The following is a 22,827-nucleotide window of genomic DNA, read 5'->3' as shown; positions in this document are numbered from 1 at the left end:
TGCAGCACTCAAATTATAGGAGATACTTACCAAAATGAAATAGAAAATAAAGACAAACTGGTTCAGAAAGGGCTAATTTGATTTCTAATGTCCAGTTACACTACTAAACACAATATATTGTATTTACAATATATACGTAATCAGTACATGTGGAGTCTTTGTAGTCTGTTCTAAAGCACACTGCTGCCCTCTGCTGTTTAAATGTGTTCACTGCAAGACAGAAAATAACATTTTGAGATGTTAATGCAGTTTTTATTAACTACTTATCTTCTTTCTTTATAACATATGTAACCCTTTTATGGGTCAGCAACAATCCAATCCTCCACAAGTCATCTCTAGTTTTATACATTGCCAGAAAAAATTGTGCATATTTTTGTTTTCATGTAAAACTGAGCATCTCTTTCAAAATCTTCAAAATAAATCGGAGAAGAAAAAATCCTCCTATGCTTAAACTATTTACATGTAGGGGTGATAGTCTTTCAAAAGCAGACATTGCTTTGTTGTAAGGTATCACATGTCAAAATAAAGATGAAATTCACTGGTTTATTTGCTGCTAAATGACTTGCAAATTAGCATAAATGTCCCTTTAAAAAAAAAAAGGGTTGCTATTTGAAATGTAGTTTTCAATAATTTCTGCAATAATAACTCCAAAAAGATGTGAAGGATATATTTTTAGTTGGTTTCTAAATGAGTATATGAAAACCAGGGTTCATACACTTTTTCACCAATGATTTTCAATTTCTCCATGACTTACCTAATTTTCCATGACCAAAGAAATTACTCTTTCTCAGGTACCACTGAAAATGGTTTATTTTAACATGGAACAGGAAAATAAGGTCTGCATATGAAACATGTTGTGCCTATCTAAATCAAATAGTAGGCTTACTAGCTTCTACACGCTAAAGCAACTCAAATCTCTCACCAGCAAAATACCTCGACAGTTAAATTCAATTTTACGTTTCATTACTATACGATACAGTATTTATTATCGTTATAGTAATACTATTTCGGTGATTAGATCAAATATAAATTATATTTGATGCGACTTTAGTTATATTTCCATGACTTTTCCAAAACTTTGGGAAAAATATTGTTTTCCATAACTTTTCCAGGGCCTGGAATTAGCACTTTGAATTTCCATGACCTTTCCAGGTTTTTAATGACCGTAAGAACCCTGGAATGTAAAATAATACTGACGGTTTTCAGAAAAATATGACTATTATAAAATACATACAATAAAAAAAAACAGTAATTGTACAACAAAATGGATGAACAAACCGTCTTAACGCTTCACATAATTTATTTGGTTCACAATAAAAATGCATAGAACAGTATATACAGAAACAGCAAATATAACTTTATTGAAATAATCAAGTCATTCTAGGTATAAAAAAAAAAGCGATCACACTGAACGTGGATGAATCTTACACTTACAGCACAAACATCAGGCACAGATTTGGTATTCACCTCGGACTGGTGTAACACGGAAACGCTTTATTCAATTACAAGTTCTCTGAACACTTGTAAATATGCGTTAATGGTTTTTAAAGAAAGGATTTAGCCAAAGTTCTTCAAAAGGATGGACTTAAGATAAATCCTGACTAATTAAAAACACTTTATAGCATGATAACTTCTTCTTTTGTTGGATATTTCCCCCCTAGTTTGCAATTTTGTTTTTGATTTACAATTCCCTGTCGTATTGAGTAATACATCACCCTCCACAATCCTGGAGCTTCAGTTACATTTGTATGCACATAGATGGTAATATGTTGTTTTTTTATACACTTCGCTTACTGAAACAACAGCTACAGAAGCTCAACAAAATGACATCCTGGCTGCTGAGCCCAGAGAAACACTGAGTGTGTATACACAGGAAGAAGGTCCTTCAAATGAAACTATGGGAAGCTCCAAACGAAAAGCGCAGTGACTGATAAATGTTGAATATCAACATTCAAAAAGTGAACGTCAGACTGTGAAACATACACAACACGTTTCGAGGAATGACCTCTACAGCCAATCATCAGACAGAAGCAACATTTATGAAGTGATGATTACTTTTAAAAGCATGTAAACATTTCAAGTAGCCACAAACTGTGTGCAGCACAATGTAATCTATTACTGGTGTGTGAAGAGAGTCATTCAAGCCTTCAGTCTGTTCTTAGCTCTCGTTTGCACTCGTTACCTTTTTGTGTTTCTTTAATCCTACATTGTGTAAGGACTGGAGTAGCAGCTATTAAACACAACCCAAACTACAAAAATAACCTTTAATAACCTCACTGTGATTGTCTTAACTTCTTGTAAAGCCAAACCCAAATGTCTGACAACGATATAGGAACAAAATAACACAAAAATGGAGACATACGTTGCTCTAAATGATCATTTGGTGATTCAGAGGAGTCACAAATAGACATAACGAATGTGATTCTTGAACATTATATGCATGAAATAGGTCTAGCACTCCAGTTTTGGGTCATGGAGTTGATCAGTGTGTGTAAAGCTAATAGTCTTACATGTTCACCCTCCTGACCAGCAGGGGGCGCTCTAACAGAGGCCGAGGATCTAAAGTGTTTCCACCAGATTCACACTAGGTCAGGTCTAGGGACATTTGGAGAAGAAATACTGAAGAAAATCCACGTTTTGACTGAAATCAGAGGATTGGCTTTAAATATGTGTACAGACATACATTCATGTGACAGATCTCTCTGATGGGTTTGAGAACGGAAAGAAGCATCTCCTTCACTGAGATATCTAAAAATGTGCATCTGAAACCTCTCACTGACTCTGTTTCACATACAGCTGAATATGTGCAGCACTTCTCTTATTAAAGACTGTACAGTAGTGAGCCTTAATATAATATCCACCATTTTGAACATTCACCAACAAGACAACAAGACATCATTTCCTCCATAAAACAGATATGTAACATTTTAAAATGAAGCCTTTAAATGATCAGTGAACATTGCAGAGACTTGGACATGATGTTAAGCCTCTGATTCTCTGACATTAAAGCAACATTTACCAGCACTCAACATTTCCCTCACAGACAGACGCTCAGCAGTGTGAAGAAAAAAGCACTTAGGTGCATATGAGCTTTGTCCTTTTGTGTAAAATGAGAACCTGAAGCAGAATTAACCAGCATTTGGATTTCAAAACCAAGCCCAGACCTGCTGAGCTGCACAGAGCCGGACTCACATTCCTGTTCCCTGAAAGCAAAGCGTGCATCCACTCCTCAAAACACACCGGTTTTAAGCTCTATGGACTCATTGTTGCAACATTATCTACCAGTTAAAAAGAAACGAGACACAGCTCAACATAATGGTTACAGGTATATCAAATACAGACTGAATCGTTTGGAGTTTACCGAAACTGAAAGATGGAGTTAAGGTAAAACAAACTAGTTTTTGTGTGAGTTGAAGCGATCCACATGTAAATACTTTAGGGAGTGTGGATGAGAATAGCAGCACAAACTAATCCTCCAGCAACAGTTACGTGGACGTGTTCACCTCACACTCTCCTCCAGCAATAAACGTGACTAAAGTAACTTAAGCTTCGGTCTTATTTACCTTTGGAAATGTTTATACAGTCGAGAGTGCTGAAAACTGGACAGTGTGTGACGGCCCGTCGCAGAGCAGACACACAGTGTTAAAGCTTTACAAAGGCCATATAAATAGTTGCGATATAAATATGTGCACGCAGAGAAAGACGCAGTCACTTTTGGTGAAGCTCGTTTCGACAGTGAAGCAGGGTTAGGGTCTACGTAAGCCTGACATCGAGTCAAAATACTTTGGTGGCATCACATCCTTCCTCTTCTCTAGAGGCATCGACTTTTAACCATGTGACCATTTTAATAACATCTGAACTTGAAGCTGCCAACTCTTAAGTCACGACCCTGTTCAAAATAAAATAATTGTCTTTGAACCATCCTCAAAATGTCTTTTTAGTATCATCACTGGCAGTTGAGGTCGGGGCTGCTGAGCCAGGCCCAGATCTGGATCATCTCCTGCGGGGTCCGGGGGTGAACCAGCATTAAGCTCTTGTAGGCGCAAGGGTTCGAGCGGTACTTCTCCTCTATGTTAAAGGTCCTGAAGCCTTTGTGCTTCTCGGGGGCCAGCCCTAGTTTCCTCAGACACATCCCCGTGTAGACGTCGTCTATCGGGTACAGCGCCACGTGCTGCGAGGCGTTGTGTAAGCGAGCAGCGATGTCCCCGGAGTACAAGTACCCCCCCCCTCCTGCGTACGGAGGATACATCCCCACATACATGCTCTCCGGGATAAAGTATTTCACCTTCTTGTCCCGGTGCGGCCCAGCGTTTGTGATCACGTCGCCCACAAACAGGTCCCTGGCTTTGGGCTCCGAGAGGCCCTTGAGGAAGTCCAGGATGCGGAAAGTGTTGACGAAGACGTCGTCGTCTCCTTTGAAGATGAACTTGGCCTCGGGGCAGCGCGTCTGGATCCACTCCAGGAACAGCACCTCTTTGACGGTCAGGTTGAAGAAGGAGTCCCTGTAATCCCACTGGATGATGTCTTTGTGGCGGGTGCTCTCGTAGCGCAGCATCTCGGAGAGGTCCGGGTGGTGGTCCCCCGCCGTGGCGTTGCCCAGGAGGAAGATGGTCACCACCGTCTGATTGGCTATCAGCCCGGCCCGGCCCCAGGACTGACGGATGGCCTGTCGGCGGTCGAAGTGTGGGGCCAAGGACTTGACGGCCAGCAGCAGGAAGGGCGGCTGCTTACAGATGGCCGGCTGGTCCACCATCAGAGGGTAGGAGCGGCAGTGCATGTAGAGCAGGAAGTCCTTGAAGCGCCCCGGCAGGGAGTTGTAGTCCTTCACCTGCGTGGTCACCCGGACGTTAGGCTGGCAGGGGTCGGAGATCAACCCGGTCTCATTTAACCACTCAGGTGTGTCGGCGAAGCTGTAGTTGGCCACCAGGACCGGGTTGTTCTGGAGGTCCAGGACCTGCTGCTGCCGGTTCCAGTACGCAGCGCTGGGAGCCAGTTTGCTCCAGAAGGGTTTGGAGGGGATGCGGATTTTGTTGCGGTCGTTTTTGTCCTGGTTGCTCTGTCGGGAGATGATGATGAAGATGAAGAGGTTGACCATCATCACCGTCACCAGAAGCTTCAACCTCCTCCACAGCAGCGCCATGACAGAGTCCTGCACCCGTCACCACCTGAGACACAGAAAGATGAAGAAGATGAGGAGAAGGAAAATACTTTGGGTCCCTAGCTCGCTGCATTAAACCATATCAAGGTGGCTTCATAACCTGGAAGGACTTTTGTCTGGTTTCTCGTGGACAAAATGGACTCTTTACTGCGTAGAAGTTGTATTTAAAGTTTGTGTGGTTATACATACAAGTTTCAAATGCTTTTTTATTACATGCCATACGGGGAGCTGCTTTCTGTCTGTCTGTGTTGGTCCTTAAATTAAACAGTTTGGTTACTGGTTGTATTGCGCTTCTTAGAAATAACATATGCACCAGATTAGATTATTTTATTTTTTTACGGTATTAACGTACTGTCCACAAACACAACAGCAGTGCAAATGCATGGAAAGCAGCTGCTGACCTGAATAAGCAAACAAATCAAATCATTTGAATAATTGTCACATGCACGGAGTCATGGCAAGTAGAGGACGACTGTTTTACAAGAGGTAACAATAAAGTTACCTGTCTCTCCTAAGGTTTACAATGCAAAGAGTTTGTATGCATAACTTTCTTTACAGCATCAACAATAAGTCCATTCAATGACTTCCTTTTAACCAACGGGTGTACAGTCACAGCGCTGTGTCACATTAACTATCAGTGAAGACCTGTTTGTAGAAGATATTTCATGCATCCACGCCTTTTAGGAGCTTGGTCAGTCTTGACAGGAATCCCTGATGGGAAAATCGATGTTCAGGGTAATGATCATGTGCTTTCAGGGAAAGTCTCTGTATGGTCACTCAGTCAGGGCTGGAGCGATGTGGAAGTGTGCAGTTTCATCACTTATCTCTTTGAGAACAGGAGTAGGGAAAATGTATTTTAACCACGAGACCACTGTGACACAGAGTCATGAGGATGCACAGACACATTGATTAAAAATGCTGGGGGGAAACTAAGGAAGAGGCTAAATATCTGGAAATCAATTTCGTATTTTCTCTAACAGAAGCGAGTTTGTCTCAAATACACGTCAGACAGGTGATGGTTGGGGTTAAACCTGTAAACCTGAAATACTGGACAGAATATTTGTGATCTAACTCGTGGTTAACGAGTTCGATCACAAATATTCTGTCCAGTATTTCTGCAATACAATCCCACTAACTTGTTGCTTTTGGTCAAGTTAACCAATTAAAAACACACAGTGTAACAATTTGTGCTCCCGAGTGAAATTTAGATTTCCATTTTGTGGAAGTTTTCTCCTAACCCTAACCCTTTGCCAAACACACACCATACAAATATATACAAATAACAATAAATCCGTTAAAATGTCTGGTAGAAAAGGGGACTTTTCCTCATTATACTATATCTGGTTGTTGGACACGCATGACTTCTGTTTTCAATATATTTAATAGTATTTCAGAAAGAACACCCATGCTTCCAAAGACTAAATATAGCGTGATAAGAAAATGGCTGCATCTCAGAAACTACAAGAAGCCCCATGAAGTGTTGCAAAAATATGTAATATGGAAGACATTCAATAAACACAATATAACCTTTTATTTATCTCTTTCAAAAGTATGTCTGTTCAAGATTTCAAGACTTTAGACCACATGGGTCAAACTCAAGGCTCGGGGGCCAAATCAGGCCCTTGGTGGATTTAATTTCGGCCCGCAGGATAATTTCTAATTACTATTAGATCTGGCCCGCCGGTATATTGCAAGCACACCTTCACTCCATCCTGAGGGTCTCCTCAGCTCAGAGCCTGAGCCCAAACATTGATGAACTTGCACCCAAGATGAGATGCCAAGTATCTGCTTGAACTAGCATCACAGAGCAGCACACTGAGTTCAATGGATGTTTCCTTCTGCACTTTCTCTCAGGACAACAGGGCATGCTTGGTTTGTTCTTTGAGGGGAATAGTTTTGTTGAAGCTGTAATGTATGTAATCATAAGAAATGACTCTGGAAAAGCTGCAGATAGAGCCATAAGAAATGAATGCAACTGATTATTTAATGTTGTTTTTATAGGCAATAATTTAAGCTTTGTTAGTTCCAGGTTTAATATGTGCAATAAGTTCATTTCAATACGTTTTGCAATAAACATTGAACCAGTCCGGCCCTCGACTAGTACCAATTTTTTTATTTTGGCCCACTGTGTATTTGAGTTTGACCCCCCTGCTTTAGACCAATCGGAATAAACGTCTTTATTTATTGTAAATATAGTATTGAGGCACAAATGGGTTATTCTTTAAACTCCCATCCAAACCAACAATAGTCCAGTTATCCAATAGGACATGTGCACGGACAGACTGGGAGGTCAAGCTACAGTCCAAACTAAATACACTAAAACAATTAGTATAATTATCTACCACAGTGTTTCTGCACTCGCGGACCACCTAACTCCACAAATATCCAAAAACACATCGTATTTCTAGAACAGATTACAAATTGCCTGAAAATGGTACAAACAGGTGACGAAGGTGTTGCTTTGGGCTATATCATGCAATCGAAAGTGAAACTTAAGCTCGCTCCATTGCGGAGATATTCCCGCGAGAGTGCGGAAAACTTACATTAACTTATTTATTTAAAATGTGAAATGTTACCAATATACTCACGGACCACTAGGGGGCGCTCACGGACTACCAGTGGTCCGCAGACCACACTTTGAGAAGCACTGAATTCTACCATAATGAAAGTTATACTGTAACCTATACTGATGTTAAGTCATTTGCAACACAACCGTTGAAAACTGCCATGTGTCTTTTGTTTAGGGATGTACCATGTTTACTTAATAAAATGGTTGATAGACAGTTTCAATGTCATTTGAGGATGTATTGTCACCTTGGTTTCCCCTTTTTGGCCGATTCAAATGAACAAAAAAAAGACAGAAATGAGGACAGCATGTGAGCAGAGGGTCCGGACAAACAATACAGCCTTTCAGGAGGTGGGGGTCTGCCTCAGGTTTCTGCTTGGCAGGCGCACACATCCACCGACTACATTCTTTTCTCCTCTTACTAAAAATGTCTGTATTCTGCCTCATTTCCTTTATTTTCTGAGCCTCCCATTGCACGTTTCTTTCCTCTTGTTCATGCTTCCACCTAGACTACATTTGCAGAAGCCACTCGTAGGGATATCATTCAGTCATTGATAGACAACATCATTGACATTCTCTCTGTAATAACCTTTCTTGGCCAGCAATCAGACGTTAAACGAGCCACGGTTATTAAAACAAACTGATTTTTAAGAAAGCTTTCAGAAGAGCACTGACAGGAAACAAATAGGAGGGAGGAGTAAAGACACGCAACGAAGATCATCCGCCAAACAGACTACTTATTCTTTTGTAATAAAATCACACAGTACATTTTACATATATTCAGTTTAATATTCAATATTCCATCGGTCACATACTTATGTATATACAACACCTTGCTTTATATCTTGTTGTTGTTCATTTGTAAATTCAACATGTATGTCTTTGTATGCTGCTGCAACACAAACATGGCCCAGATTGGGATCAATAAAGTTCTCTCTTATCTTATCTCATGATCACTACATGACCACAACGCCCTACTCTAACTTTCACATTTTAATTATGGAGGATATTAACATCAAACAACGTGTGTCATGTATAAACAACATCTTGAAACCAGAAAAAACTAAATAACGATATCCGACTGGTGATAGAAATATATGATGGATGGTGGTAAGGTGCAGCTTTTGCTCTGACTGTCAGCCAACATGCCAGAGGGCGAGTTATGACAGACAAAAATGTCTCCGCATCTGGGAGATATTATGTCCATACATATTGCATTTTCTGTTATTTATTTTACTTCTTGACCCTTCCCAAGTCAAATCCTTGTTAGCAAAAAAGAAAAAGATTGCAGCTTTACTGACAATCCATCCAAAAAGTTGTTATTATTCACTATTCATTCAAAATCACAAAGGTCAACCATATGGTGGCGCTAGAGGAGAAGTCAGGATCATTAAAAACATCAGTGTACTGCAATCCATCCAATACTGGGATATTTCAGTTTGATGTAAGACTATAACATGACGATTAGTAGTAAGTTGAGTATGTATTAAAAAGTAGAGAATAAAGAACAGTATTTCAAACTTCCAGGAGCCTTAAAGGTAGGGTAGGTAATTTTGGAGAAACCCGCTCGAGTGCGCTAGAATTTGAAAATACACAGCCGGAAAAAATCTGCCACTTCCTTTCAGAGCCCCTCCTCCAACACACACGAACGCGAACATGACCAATGAGGGCACGAGATAAGTTTGTGCACAGATGGAAGGCTGACAGGCAGGTAGGCCATCCAGTTATTCTAGTCGGGCCGGCTCAGATGATTGGTCGTGCTTTTTACAGCGCCACGGCTTCCACAGATGACATTTATGTATGGATTTTTTGTCAAAGCACTTCAGATATTCATTGCTATCGGGATGTTAAGAGCATTCCATGGAATATAACAAAAAGTGTATCTCGAGACGGTTTCTCAAACTTACCTACCCCACCTTTAAGGGTGGGGTAGGTAAGTTTGAGAAACCGGCTCGAGTGCACTAGAATTTGAAAGTACACAGCCGAAAATAATCCGCCCCTTCCTTCAGACTTCCTTACAGAGCACCTCCTCCAACACACATGAACGCGCACATGACGTCAGCAGACTGGTGAAAGTGGCCGCCTGTTGCTGGCGAGTCATTGAAGTACTGCTGCAATGCACGCCCAATGAGGGCACGAGATACATTTGTGCGTGCACGAGATGGAAGGCTGACAGACAGGGCGGCAATCGTACTTTTTACAGTATTACGGGTTCCACAGATGACATTTTTGTATGGATTTGTTGTCAAAGCACTTAAGATATTCATTGCTATCGGGATGTTCAGAGCATTCCATGGAATATAACAAAAAGTGTTTCTCGAGCCGGTTTCTCAAACTCACCTACCCCACCTTTAAGGGAGCCATATAGAAATATATACTATCATGAATATATAAAAACAACAAGCAGGGAATCATATTGCTGAGAATATTGGTCGTTTTTCCTTGAAAATGACAAATGATTAATCCATGAAACAAAAATATGACGATTCATTATTGTTCCTTCTAGAAATGGATAAATTGGCAAAACACTTTGGCGGCGGACCAACTAATTGACATTGGAAATCTCTGATTGTGACTAATATTAAAAGTCTAAAAAAGGAACATAAAGAGAAACAGCTTACAGAGCTTCACATGCTGTGCGTATATGCTAACATTTCTACTGAAAATGTTGCTTAGATTTTGGTATACACATGTATAATTGACAGAGTGTTTATCTTCCTCTGCACCACTGCACGATCACATCCTGCCTCTGTATCATGTATCTCTCTCTCCTAGCAACAGGTCTGCACTGCTGAGCCTGTTTGCTCTCTTTCCTCCCTATCATTATTCCCCCTCTCCTCCTCTTCTCTTAACTATTGCTCACATTTACATGCAAACAGAGAGGTCCCCACAGCACCCTGAAGGTCTATCGGGGTTATATGTATGACTAAAAGGAAAAAGGAACAGCACAGACAGCCTCCTTTCTTTTCCAAATGGATGGTTACACTTCCCTCTCCTCTGCATCCCCGTACAAACAAAGAGACTTCTGGGAAATGAGTGGGTAGGAGGGGTAATTGTAAAGAAGGAACAACATGTTGACACGACCACAGCTTCCCGACGTCTAATTAAGCAACAGTCGAGCAGCGCCAAACATACACCTACCTGCATCAGCCTGGACATCTGCTGTCTCAGTGCTGACAATACATCGAACACTGATTCAGGTACTTTGTTTGAGAAGACGGTAACCATCTGTGTTTGGATCAAGATGTTGGAAACTATGGCAGACTCGTTTTAATTCCATAAAACAGAGCAGATATAAGACTGTTAAACCCCTGAAGTGTCACCATTCAAATATGATACACTGTTCATTTGTTAATCTGTTTATAGTCCCTATGTCCATATATGTATACTACCCTTACAGTATACAGAGTGTTAAAGTACTGCGATAACATATTAGATTAGATATTCTTTGATCCCAAATTAGGTTTTTATTTTGTTACAGCAGCACGAAACAGACCTTGCACATAAATAAATAAATACGTTTATTGTATTTTGCATTGTTGGAGGATCCTGACTGTAGCCATTGTGACAAATAAAGCCTTTTAATCTTTGACTGAATCAACCCCCCTCACACGAAGTCAACGTGTTTACCCTCCATTATTCAAATGCAAACTGTTTAGATGCTGCTGTAGTTTCTGTGGTTTTCTAGTTGCAACTTTTGCCAAGAACAAAAACTATACATCAGTAGTAACCAAATTAACCTTAGTACTGTAGTTAAGTGAAGTACCTCATGATTCTACTCAAGCACTCCCATTTCCTGCCAGGATTAAATTAGTCTAATATATAAATGACTAGTAAACAATTTAATCAAGAATGATCACCCAGTGTCATTAGTTGAATTATGAATATAGCAGTCTAATGCGTCATGCAGGCCTTGTGTGATGCTTAACAATATATTCCTGACTTATACCAACCTTCACAATGGACTGAACTTAATGTCAAATACTTAATACAAAAAGGAAATATGTTTTTCAATTCATTTTCAAGCATGTTGTTCTCCTGACTATTCCACGACAATCGATCACAATAGATTAACGCGTGGAACTGAAAAGCTGTTATAGTGTAAAGTTCGTTTCTTTAGTGTTTCAAAGTGAATATTCTTCTTGTTTTGGTTGAGGCACTCTTTTAGTAAAATGAGTCAGAGCTAAAAAATTAGCAGCAAAAATCAGGGGGAAATACGCTTAAACTCAGAGAGCACAATTTGAACTGTGATGGTGTTTTTCTTACAAATGCTAAACTAATCTTTAAAAAATCTGCTTGTATATATATTATCAAGATCAGACAATTTGTAGTATTCATTGACAGTGCAGGTTAGACCCTGGCAGCAGCAAGAGAGCCAGGTGGACTTTGATGCAGATTTTGTGTTTCATTAATCATCAGACCAGACAATGTCAGCCAGTGTTTGAACATTACTGTGTTCACCGGATAAAAGGTCAACAGAAGGGAGGCGTCTCACCCCATGGGGGATGGGTGTGAGAACAGAGAAAACAATGGATGTGGCAGGTAAAAAAGACGGTGTGTGTCTGAGTTTCAGCAGAGGTTTCAGGGTTCTGACACATTTCAAAGATGGTAGAAGGGACATTTGTGATGTTTTCTTGAACACATAATCAACCATCTTCACACATATTGAATCTAATTATACATTTAAATGTTTTGTCCCTAACCCTAACCCTTTGTAAATGTTATTATAGTTTTTATACTGCTTCTAGGCAAGGCAAGTTTATTTATATAGCACCTTTCAACACAAGGCAATTCAAAGTGCTTTACAAAAAACGAAAGACATTAAGGAAATGGCATTTAAAATCAGTCATTAAAAAGAAAAGATAATAAAATAAACAATAAAAGAAAAAATACATGGATAAAAGTTACAGTGCAGTTTAAGATGTGAATAGTTCAATTAAAAGCAGTTAAACAACGTCACCATTACACACCCAAGCGAATTCCTAGCATATGTAAACCTACTTGCCAAACATTGTTAACCTTAGGACTTATTGTTAAGTGTGAGCACCTTTAAGGACACATATTACACAGCTTTTTGGAAATATAATGTGACGTCTATGCATGTGTGAGAGTGTCACATTGTGTTTCTGAAGGTGTGAGTGAGGGTCTTACCTGTGCAGGTTCGGGGTTTCCTCCGCTTGTGTCGTCTTGGCTCCTCTCAGCTCTTACCCCATTCTTTGTCCCGCCCTCTTGAGAACAGCAGCCAATGGGGAGGGAGGATCAGGGAGGGAGGCCGGTGAGAAGGGAGGGAGGGGGAGGTTCAAACCTGAAACCAGATTAAAACTGTGTGTCAACAGCTGAGAGGAGCATGGCTAAAGGACAATGCTAACAGTTAGCCTATGCAACATATTCACTTTTGGCTGGCAGAGAAGTCAAAGCTTCATATGTTTTGTTAACAGGTCTCCACCAGGAGATGTCTCATGCTGATTAACTGTTTTTCAGTCCTGGTTAGACATCCACCTCCCAAATACTGACCAGGTTTCACAGGTGTGTTGTTCTGAGTTATAGCAGTTTCCCATGACATATTATCTGGCCCTGAAAAGCAGGTTTTTCTAAACACACAGAGCGACTGCATGACACTGGGTTTGTCATGACTACATAGTACATAATGGTAAATACTAGGGATGTCAGTGATTATTCGAATATTCGTTACAGTCTCCATAATCGAATATTATTTGTAAAAATCGATTTTATTTATATATATTTTTATTATTATTTATGTTTTATTTTTCTGGCTTAGTTTCAACCAAAATATAGACTAATGCTAATAATAGTATTAATAATTGTAAATGGCCATTGGTCACACCACCAGTTTGTTTTACTGTAAACTTGGAGGAAGCCTGCGTGCAGAGCAGACTGCTGCTGCAGCACGCTACACACCGACCCCACCCCCCCTCTCCCTCACACGTGCGACTAAAGATGAACAAAGCGGCAGGTAGAAATAGTTCCTCCTCGTGGAACTACTTCGAACTTACAAGTCCAAAGGAAGTTAAATGCAAGCTCTGCGAAAAGACGTTGGTCTATCACAGCTCAACCTCAACAATGCGTTCGCATTTGAGTGCGAAGCACGCCAAAGAGGTTACAGAGAAAGACGCAGCACAGCCAGCCATTACCAACTTCACTTCAAGGCCACGTCGTTGGGATGACATGCGTGCATGTTTGTTGTTTGTACTGTTACAAGTAGTACAAGCCAAGGCTGCCGAATAATCGATTTTGATCATGGTCAGTTTCTGGCAACCCTAGTAAATACATCAGGTTAATACAGAAACTTAAATGGAGTTGGGCTGATTTAAAACAAAAATGAATTTCCAGAGATGGAATCAAGACAACAATACCTCAAGTTTTGCACAAAGGTATCATTCAACAAACAAACAGATACCAACCCTATACACTTTATATACCATTTAAACAGTTTACACTTTCTTACTGGGGGGAAAACGTGAAACATGAAAGACCCAGACAGAGTTGCAGATGTTCTTCTGCTCTAATAGCCGTTTTTAGGGATTTTCATTCCAGTGCACAGACATTTGAGCTCTCCCATGTCAGTTTCCCTCCCCAGGCTTAGTGCTCTTTATGTTTGAGGCTCTCAGACTCATGCAGACAAGCCGCTGCATGCCGCTCCGTCCTGCTTTCTGTCCAAAACAACGCCCATATCACTGGAGAGCTGATGAGGACTAATGATAACCCCGATATTCCCGTTTGAAGACAAGAAAGTTATGAATGTCCTGTTCAGATTGTGTGTACTTGGCATGCATTTAAAAGGTTTTGTACATTTCCAATTTCTTGTAAATGTTTTTTTATAATATATCTATATTCGTCTTTTTCTACAAATGTTTTCTATTTCTTTGATTATGCAGCATTATACACCGAAGCAAATTCACTTCCTGTTTCAAAAGTGCTCATGCGGGACCCGGCAGCTACTGTCTAAACTAAATACTGCCGTGATGAAACGCCATATCATGGATTATCAAGGATTCTCTCTGAAACAGTTTGGAGCTCAAAGGCTTTCTCTCTTGCCGGTTATACCACAAGGTGAGTTCCTTTTTATTTCCTGCTTCTTCACACACATGCTCTCCAGTACAGGTTAGCTCTGAGTGTTAGCGATGCTAATGTAAACACCGACCATATTACATCCAAAACAGTCGGGCATTGTTTCTGATAGCAACGTTTCTGATAGGGCCGTGGGTCCACATTTCAGATATTACGTCATATCGGACGCAAATCTGGATCAGCTCCGTTGTAGCCCCGTTTTTAGAGATTTGGGTACGGAGGAAAAGAGAGAGGGTTTTATTTTCTGACGCTGCGTGAGTTCCCTGACACACCGGGGACACATCTTTATATATAAAAGACATCAAAAAGTGCATTTTGCATGATAGGTCTCCTTTAAATGACCAAACATTTCCTTTTCACATTTAAATATCCATGAGGAAAACAGGACTCATTCCCTCACAGCTAGACGCCTTTTGCAAACTCAACTTGGCACTCCTGATGGAGTAGTTTAGAGAGCCAACAATTTTTCGAATGTGCTGCGATCAAATAAAAAAAGGTGTGTAAACAGGAAGGAAGCCAAAAAAGGGGAAACAACATTAGCCGTGGACACACACCACACTCCTATTGAAAGCATGTTTTATAAACCTGACTGCAAACTAAATATAAACATCTGGTTAGTATTTGGCACTCTACTGGATGTGAAATTAAAGGTCACCTATTATGCAAGATCCACTTTTTCATGTCTTTTATACATCACCATGTGTCCCCTCTGTGTAAAGAGACTCTGAAAGTTTCAGGAAAAAAGATTCTCTCACTTTTTGTCCTGATGCATTTTATATAAAAACTAGGGCCGGGACTTTAACGCGTTAATTAAGATTAATTAATTACACAAAAATTAACGCGTTAAAAAAATTAACGCATTTTAATCGCACTTATTTTTGCACCGCGGAACGTTTCTCACTGGATGAGTTTCAGGCGTACCGATTATACTGGAGCACCAACTAACGTTCATGACTTCAGACAACAACAAACCACAGTGAACAACAGTGGGAAATGTTGTTTTAAAAAACGGACGGATTGAAGCGTCTGATAAGAGCACGGTTGTGTGCAAATTATGCAAAAAGGAATTCGCATATCACCGCAGCACATCAAGCCTCAAGTATCACCTCAATGCAAAACATATAGCAGCTAGCGTGGAAGCTAGCGTGGACGTTAGCCTCTTTTATCGCGTTCACACCAAAAAGAGCCGGTACTAAAATTAGTTCATGAGAACCTTTTTACCCCCACGAAAGTCCCTGCTAGAGAGCAGAGAGCTGCTAGAGAGCAGGGACTTTCGTACGGCTCTCTTGTGAGAAAAGAGCTATATGTCTGATTGGCTGGGCGGATTGCAAACCACGCCCCGTAAAACTCCCAAAAAGTTTGGTGAAGCCGCCATTTTATTATCCTCGCATTAGCATTATTAGCATTAGCATTAGCCCAGCGCAGAAACGCAGAGAGACTAACTTATGGCAACACAAAATAAAACATGGGAGCGGTGGAGATGAGGAGGTGTCGGCGTTCTGGCGATTTACTCGGAAGGCTTCAGTAGAAGCTGCTGGGAGTCCCAGCAGCTTCTACTGAAGCCAGTCCCCAACTCCGGGGATTTCCGGCCGGGGACTTTGGGCGGCAGTATACGCCGTGAAGTGGTTTGCGGCCTGCCAGTAAACCCAATGCAGAAGAAGAAGAAGAAGTGACGTCAGCGGCTTCATTTGCCTAATCCACCCCCAGGTTCAAAGAGTTCTCATGAACTAAATTCTCATGAACCTTTGTGGGAAAAGTACTGCGGTGTGAATGCGCCTAATGGTATACTAAAATCCATGTGAACAAAATTGCTTCTCACTGTTCTCAGGTCAACTATTTATATGTGATTAAAAATGCGATTAATTTCGATTAATTAATTACAAAGCCTCTAATTAATTAGATTAATTTTTTTAATCGAGTCCCGGCCCTAATAAAAACCTGTCTGAAAATGAGCTGATCAGATTTCGGCCACTTTATGATGTCATAACGATGTTTTGGCTTGTGTAACCATTAGCCAATCAGCAACCAAGGTAACAGTATCACCTGAATCGCCTCCTAGAGTACCAATAGCCGCGTTCACACCGCAGTACTTTTCCCACTTTAGTTCCGAAATGTCGCGTTCGCACTAAAAAGAGCCGGAACTCAAATGAGTTAATGAGAACCTTTTTACCCCCTTTTCAGTCCCTGTTATGGCGCGTTTCCACTGCAGCGGGTAGCCCCGTTTAAGCGTCCTTAACCGTCCTCAAGCGGCCAGGCCGGTTTTTGGTGGCGTTTCCATATAGCCTAGTACCGGCCAGCGGGTACTTTTTCCCTCTTTTTCCGGCCTCATAAAATCGTGGTTCCCTCAGACCAGGGCCAGGGCTGAACTAGTGACGTCAACACTCTCGACTGCTGATTGGTCAGAGAGAATCGTCACAAGATCACGCGCAAGTTCATCCCTAGCGTCGCATATATATTTAGAATCAAGCTTGCAGCATTTTTATAAACAGCATTTTGTAAACGGAGGAGCTACAAAATGGCTACGTCTAATAAGAAAAGCACACCGTGGTCGACCGAGGAGGTGACGACGTTCCTACATCTCATTGGGGATGATAACATCCAGCGGGAGCTCGACGGAACAACTCGAAATGTGAACAAAAACAAAGCCGATCGCCCCTCCTACACTGCGTTACTACCCCAGGTCCTAAACTGTAATGGAAATGCGCCACGGCCTGGGCCGGCCAGCGAGGCCAGAGCGAGGACGCTTAGGGACGCTTAAACGGGGCTACCCCGCTGCAGTGGAAACGCGCCGCAAGAGCAGGGACTTTCGTGGGAGAAAAAGGTTCCTATATCCGATTGGCTGGGCGGATTGCAAACCACGCCCCGTAAAACTCCCAAAAACTGTTGTGAAGCCGCCATTTTATTATCATCGCATTAGCATTATTAGCATTAGCATTAGTCCAGCGCACAAACGCAGAGAGAATAACTTATGGCAACACAAAATAAAACATGGGAGCGGTGGAGCGGTAGAGATGAGGAGGTGTCGGCGTTCTGGCGATTTACTCGGAAGGCTTCAGTAGAAGCTGCTGGGAGTCCCAGCAGCTTCTACTGAAGCCAGTCCCCAACTCCAGGGACTTCTGGCTGGGGACTTCGGGTGGTAGTATACGGCGTGAAGTGGTAGTATACGGCGTGAAGTGGTAGTGTACGGCGTGAAGTGGTTTGCGGCCTGCCAGTAAACCCAAAGCAGAGGAAGAAGAAGTGACGTCAGCGGCTTCATTTGCCTAATCCTCCCCAGGGACTCATTCCGGTGTGAACACGATCTGTACTTAGTTCATGAGAACTAAAGAGTTCTGATGAACAAAGTTCTCATGAACCTTTGTGGGAAAAGTACTGCGGTGTGAAAGCGCCTATTGTGTTCTTTGTAACCAAATATCTCTCAGAGGGGCGTGGGGAGGGGCTCCTTATTTTCATCTAAAGTAACAGACAGAGAATCAGCACTTTGGAAACAGGGCTGAAACAGAGGGGATTATGGGATGCTGCAATTATCTGTTTGGTGTTTGAAGCCAAACACTTCAGAGACATGTTTTATATATATCTGAGCAGTGGCAGATACCATTTTCATTTATTCATTTTATTTATATAATTAAATCGATTTTATCTGAGTGTTCCAGGGTATTCTCTGAATACCTTGAAGGCCCTGACGGTTCGCCACTGTATCTGAGACCTATAATATATTGATGAAAAACAGTATAATAGGGGACCACCTTTAAACATTAGTCAAGTACCAATGAACCACCAGTTACATCACTGAGTGGCCAAATACTGGGAACACATAGGTAGGTAAAGAAATATCTTCTATGATTTGTAGCGTTTGGTAAAGTCACTGAGGTGTAACGCTCGCTTTAAACACACGGCTGGGGTAGTAAAACATTAAACCATTGTTTCCCCTGGGTAGATGTGAGAGGTCAGCAGATAATGAGAACCTCACCTTTCACTGCGTGGCATTATTGACTAACAGTCAGACATATTCACTTATGATTATCCAACAATGTTAGAGCAAATATGAGCAGAGGAGTTCATAAACAATGGAATGTCTCTATACTTTCTAAAGGGATTCACTGATACTCATCTTAATACGCTTTACTCTTCACTAGAGTTTCCTTTATATAAGAAAAGTGTTTCTAACAGTCTGTTTGACCTGTTCAGAAACATGGCTTTTACTTCTTAATTTCAAAGCACTATCAACTCTCCCAGGGAACTTTCTCATCTAATTGTTGTAGCATTTATTTTTTAAATGATTTTATTTGTTTAAAAAGACCAAACATTTCTGCACACTGTCAATCACAACAATTACCTAACTCATATATTTGTCTCTATTCAGACTAAAGACTGGTCAATCCGGCAGAATGCTTTATTAGCTTATACTATGTCAAATAGTAGGATTGCTAGGATTGATGTGATTTAGAAACAGCGTCACAATTACAGAGTTTCCATATCAATATCATTGTTTAGGTTTCAAAAAGTGACTAACCATATATCTATCAGAAATGTGAAATGTACCAATTCAAAAAAATGCAGTCGCTGATAATTCACCAGCTCCATTACATGCTGCATTTCTGACCTCCTGCTAAATTATGAACCATCCAGATCTCTCAGGTCTTCAGGGACTGGTCAGCTTTCTGTCCCCAGAGTCAGAACTAAACATGGAGAAGCAGCGTTCAGTTATTATGCTCCAAATATCTGGAACAAACTCCCAGAAACCTGCAGGTCCGCTGCAACTCTGACTACTTTTAAATCCAGGCTGAAGACTTTTCTTTTTGCCGCTGCTTTTAATTGAACTATTCATATCTTAGACTGCACTGTAACTTTTATCCATGTATTTTTTCTTTTAATGTTTATTTTATTAGCTTTTCTTTTTAATGACTGATTTTAAATGCCATTTTCTTAATGTCTTTCATTTTTTGTAAAGCACTTTGAATTGCCTTGTGTTGAAAAGTGCTATATAAACTTGCCTTGCTGTCACAAAGAATGACAAATAAACCCTAAAGGTGTGTGAGCTTTCCTGACATCCAATATTATTTCTGGGTTGCCACAAGGCCCTTATAACCTTCCTGGGAGAAAAACATATTAGGTAAACACAGCGGCTCCTAACTGGTAATAACGTTCAGGTTCAACATCATGTTAACTGCCATTTTATGTTTGCAGCTAAAAAAACAATGAATGAAGCAGAATTTAAAAGCTAAACCTGCTTAGTGTTCATTATTAGCCAAACTTCAATGGCAGCAGGACTCAGTCTTTTCCAAGGCCCCAGGTATAAAAGGCATGTTTATTATTATCAGTTAATATCATTATAATAGACTATTCCCTTTACTAAGAAGTACACACACCCAGTTCAGCTATAAACCTACCAACAGTATATATGGTATGCAGGAATCCTGAAGTCAAATGTAATCCCTTTTAAGACCTTTTTTAAGACCCTTTCCATACATTTTAAGACCTCATCTCCACTATGAGTTCTAACCGGTTACATTGGCGACACACTTTACCTCACATTGACTATATACAGTATTGATTGTCCTTCCTCCTTATCTTCCAACCATTTGGACACAAACTTGCATTTCCCCATAACGATGTTGCTTAGCAACCGGCGCAAACGGACCTTCGCGCGCTATCAAGCAGTGAGCGTGCGATGTCCTGTTCAGATGACGTCACATCCAACGGGATGCCATAAATAAACTACACAGAATCACACTACACACCTACGCAATGATTACATTCAGGCAGACGGTAGAATACAACCTCTTTGGACACTTAATATACTTATTGAAAACAAGCTACAAAATGTAATACCTTGGAAATGCAGTTTAATACTTTTTAATAGCCTTCATTTCCGCTAAATTGATTTATCAACTTTAATACTTTTTAAGACCCTGCGGACCCCCTGACAGGGCACATGGAGCTAAAATAGGAACAGTGCTGTGTGTGTGTGTGTGTGTGTGTGTGTGTGTGTGTGTGTGTGTGTGTGTGTGTGTGTGTGTGTGTGTGTGTGTGTGAGAGATAGCAGATAGAAAGCCAGTCAACAAGCAAGTGTCCACCATAGAGGCCCCATTTAGGTCAAAGTTCAACCCTTAACTGGCAGAGGGGAATCAATCAATCAGTCAATCAATCATTGAGGAAAAGCATTGGTGGCGTTTGGACCTTGGTCTTAACTGGTGTTGGATAACAAGTCTTGGCTCTGAATTGTAATATATCTTGCCATGTTTTGATCCACTTCTCACATGTTCTACTTCTTGAATTCCACAGAGGAGTAAGATGTGACGTCCTCAGGGAGAAACAGAAATAAAAGGCACAAGCAGACAGTCACGCCATGCTAAAAATGCAACAGCTTGAAACACTGCCAGCATTAATGTGTCCTAAAAATGGATCATGAATATCTACAGAGGAATCTTTGTTTACACACCCAGAGACATTAGAGCTTGAAGCTATGGCCAAAACGTTAGATGGATATTTGAATGCACTTCTTGACCCGTGCAGGTCTGAGGAATATAAGAGGATGTTCCCACATGAGAGAAAGTGGGCCTAACAGCAACATGTTGTGAATAGAGAGCGCCATTAATAGCCTGAGTGCTGAAACCCAGAGAGGTGGCGTCTGCCCACCACATATCGACAGTCTGCACCAGGATTCAGAGGCCAAGGGTCCCACTGCAGCTTTCACAGTGACACGGACATCTTGACCGATGATGACTGGACTTCCTTTTAAAAAGGTCACCTATTGTGCAAAATACACTTTTTCATGTCTCTTCTACATCAACATGTGTCCCCTCTTCTTCATGTCTCTTCTACATCAACATGTGTCCCCTCTTCTTCATGTCTCTTCTACATCAACAGTGTCCCCTCTTCGTCATGTCTTCTACATCAACATGTGTCCCCTCTTCTTCATGTCTCTTCTTCATCAACATGTGTCCCTCTTCTCATGTCTCTTCTACATCAACATGTGTCCCCTCTTCTTCATGTCTCTTCTACATCAACATGTGTCCCTCTTCTTCATGTCTCTTCTACATCAACATGTGTCCCCTCTTCGTCATGTCTCTTCTACATCAACATGTGTCCCCTCTTCTTTATGTCTCTTCTACATCAACATGTGTCCCCTCTTCTTCATGTCTCTTCTACATCAACGTGTCCCCTCTTCGTCATGTCTCTTCTACATCAACATGTGTCCCCTCTTCTTCATGTCTCTTCTACATCAACATGTGTCCCCTCTTCGTCATGTCTCTTCTACATCAACATGTGTCCCCTCTTCTTCATGTCTCTTCTACATCAACATGTGTCCCCTCTTCTGCATGTCTCTTCTACATCAACATGTGTCCCCTCTTCTTCATCAACATGTGTCCCCTCTTCTTCATGTCTCTTCTACATCAACATGTGTCCCCTCTTCTTCATCAACATGTGTCCCCTCTTCGTCATGTCTCTTCTACATCAACATGTGTCCCCTCTTCTGCATGTCTCTTCTACATCAACATGTGTCCCCTCTTCTTCATCAACATGTGTCCCCTCTTCTTCATGTCTCTTCTACATCAACATGTGTCCCCTCTTCTTCATCAACATGTGTCCCCTCTTCGTCATGTCTCTTCTACATCAACATGTGTCCCCTCTTCGTCATGTCTCTTCTACATCAACATGTGTCCCCTCTTCGTCATGTCTCTTCTACATCAACATGTGTCCCCTCTTCGTCATGTCTCTTCTACATCAACATGTGTCCCCTCTTCGTCATGTCTCTTCTACATCAACATGTGTCCCCTCTTCTTCATGTCTCTTCTTCATCAACATGTGTCCCCTCTTCTTCATGTCTCTTCTACATCAACATGTGTCCCCTCTTCGTCATGTCTCTTCTACCTCAACATGTGTCCCCTCTTCGTCATGTCTCTTCTACATCAACATGTGTCCCCTTTTCTTCATGTCTCTTCTACATGTCTCTTCTACATCAACATGTGTCCCCTCTTCTTCATGTCTCTTCTACATGTCTCTTCTACATCAA

General features: G+C 41.2%; 1 protein-coding gene across 1 annotated transcript in view; it reads right to left on the bottom strand.

The window, feature by feature from the left end:
- Positions 1–1,282: 1,282 nt before the first annotated feature.
- Positions 1,283–22,827, bottom strand: part of b3gnt2b (UDP-GlcNAc:betaGal beta-1,3-N-acetylglucosaminyltransferase 2b) — a 32,958-nt gene continuing 11,413 nt past the window's right edge. Inside the window, exons 2-3 of the mRNA XM_034209945.1 lie at positions 12,876–13,029; positions 1,283–5,165 (exon numbers count right to left, since the gene is read on the bottom strand). Of these exons, the coding sequence (XP_034065836.1) occupies positions 3,947–5,140 (1,194 nt within the window). The 5' untranslated portion in view covers positions 5,141–5,165; positions 12,876–13,029 and the 3' untranslated portion in view covers positions 1,283–3,946. The remainder of the gene's footprint in view (positions 5,166–12,875; positions 13,030–22,827) is intronic.

The sequence above is a fragment of the Gymnodraco acuticeps genome, unplaced genomic scaffold (genome assembly GCF_902827175.1).
Source record: "Gymnodraco acuticeps unplaced genomic scaffold, fGymAcu1.1, whole genome shotgun sequence".
In the NCBI taxonomy this organism is placed as follows: Eukaryota; Metazoa; Chordata; class Actinopteri; order Perciformes; family Bathydraconidae; genus Gymnodraco; species Gymnodraco acuticeps.
Note: the sequence above shows the minus strand (reverse complement) of the source record. Positions and strands in the feature narration are given on the sequence as shown.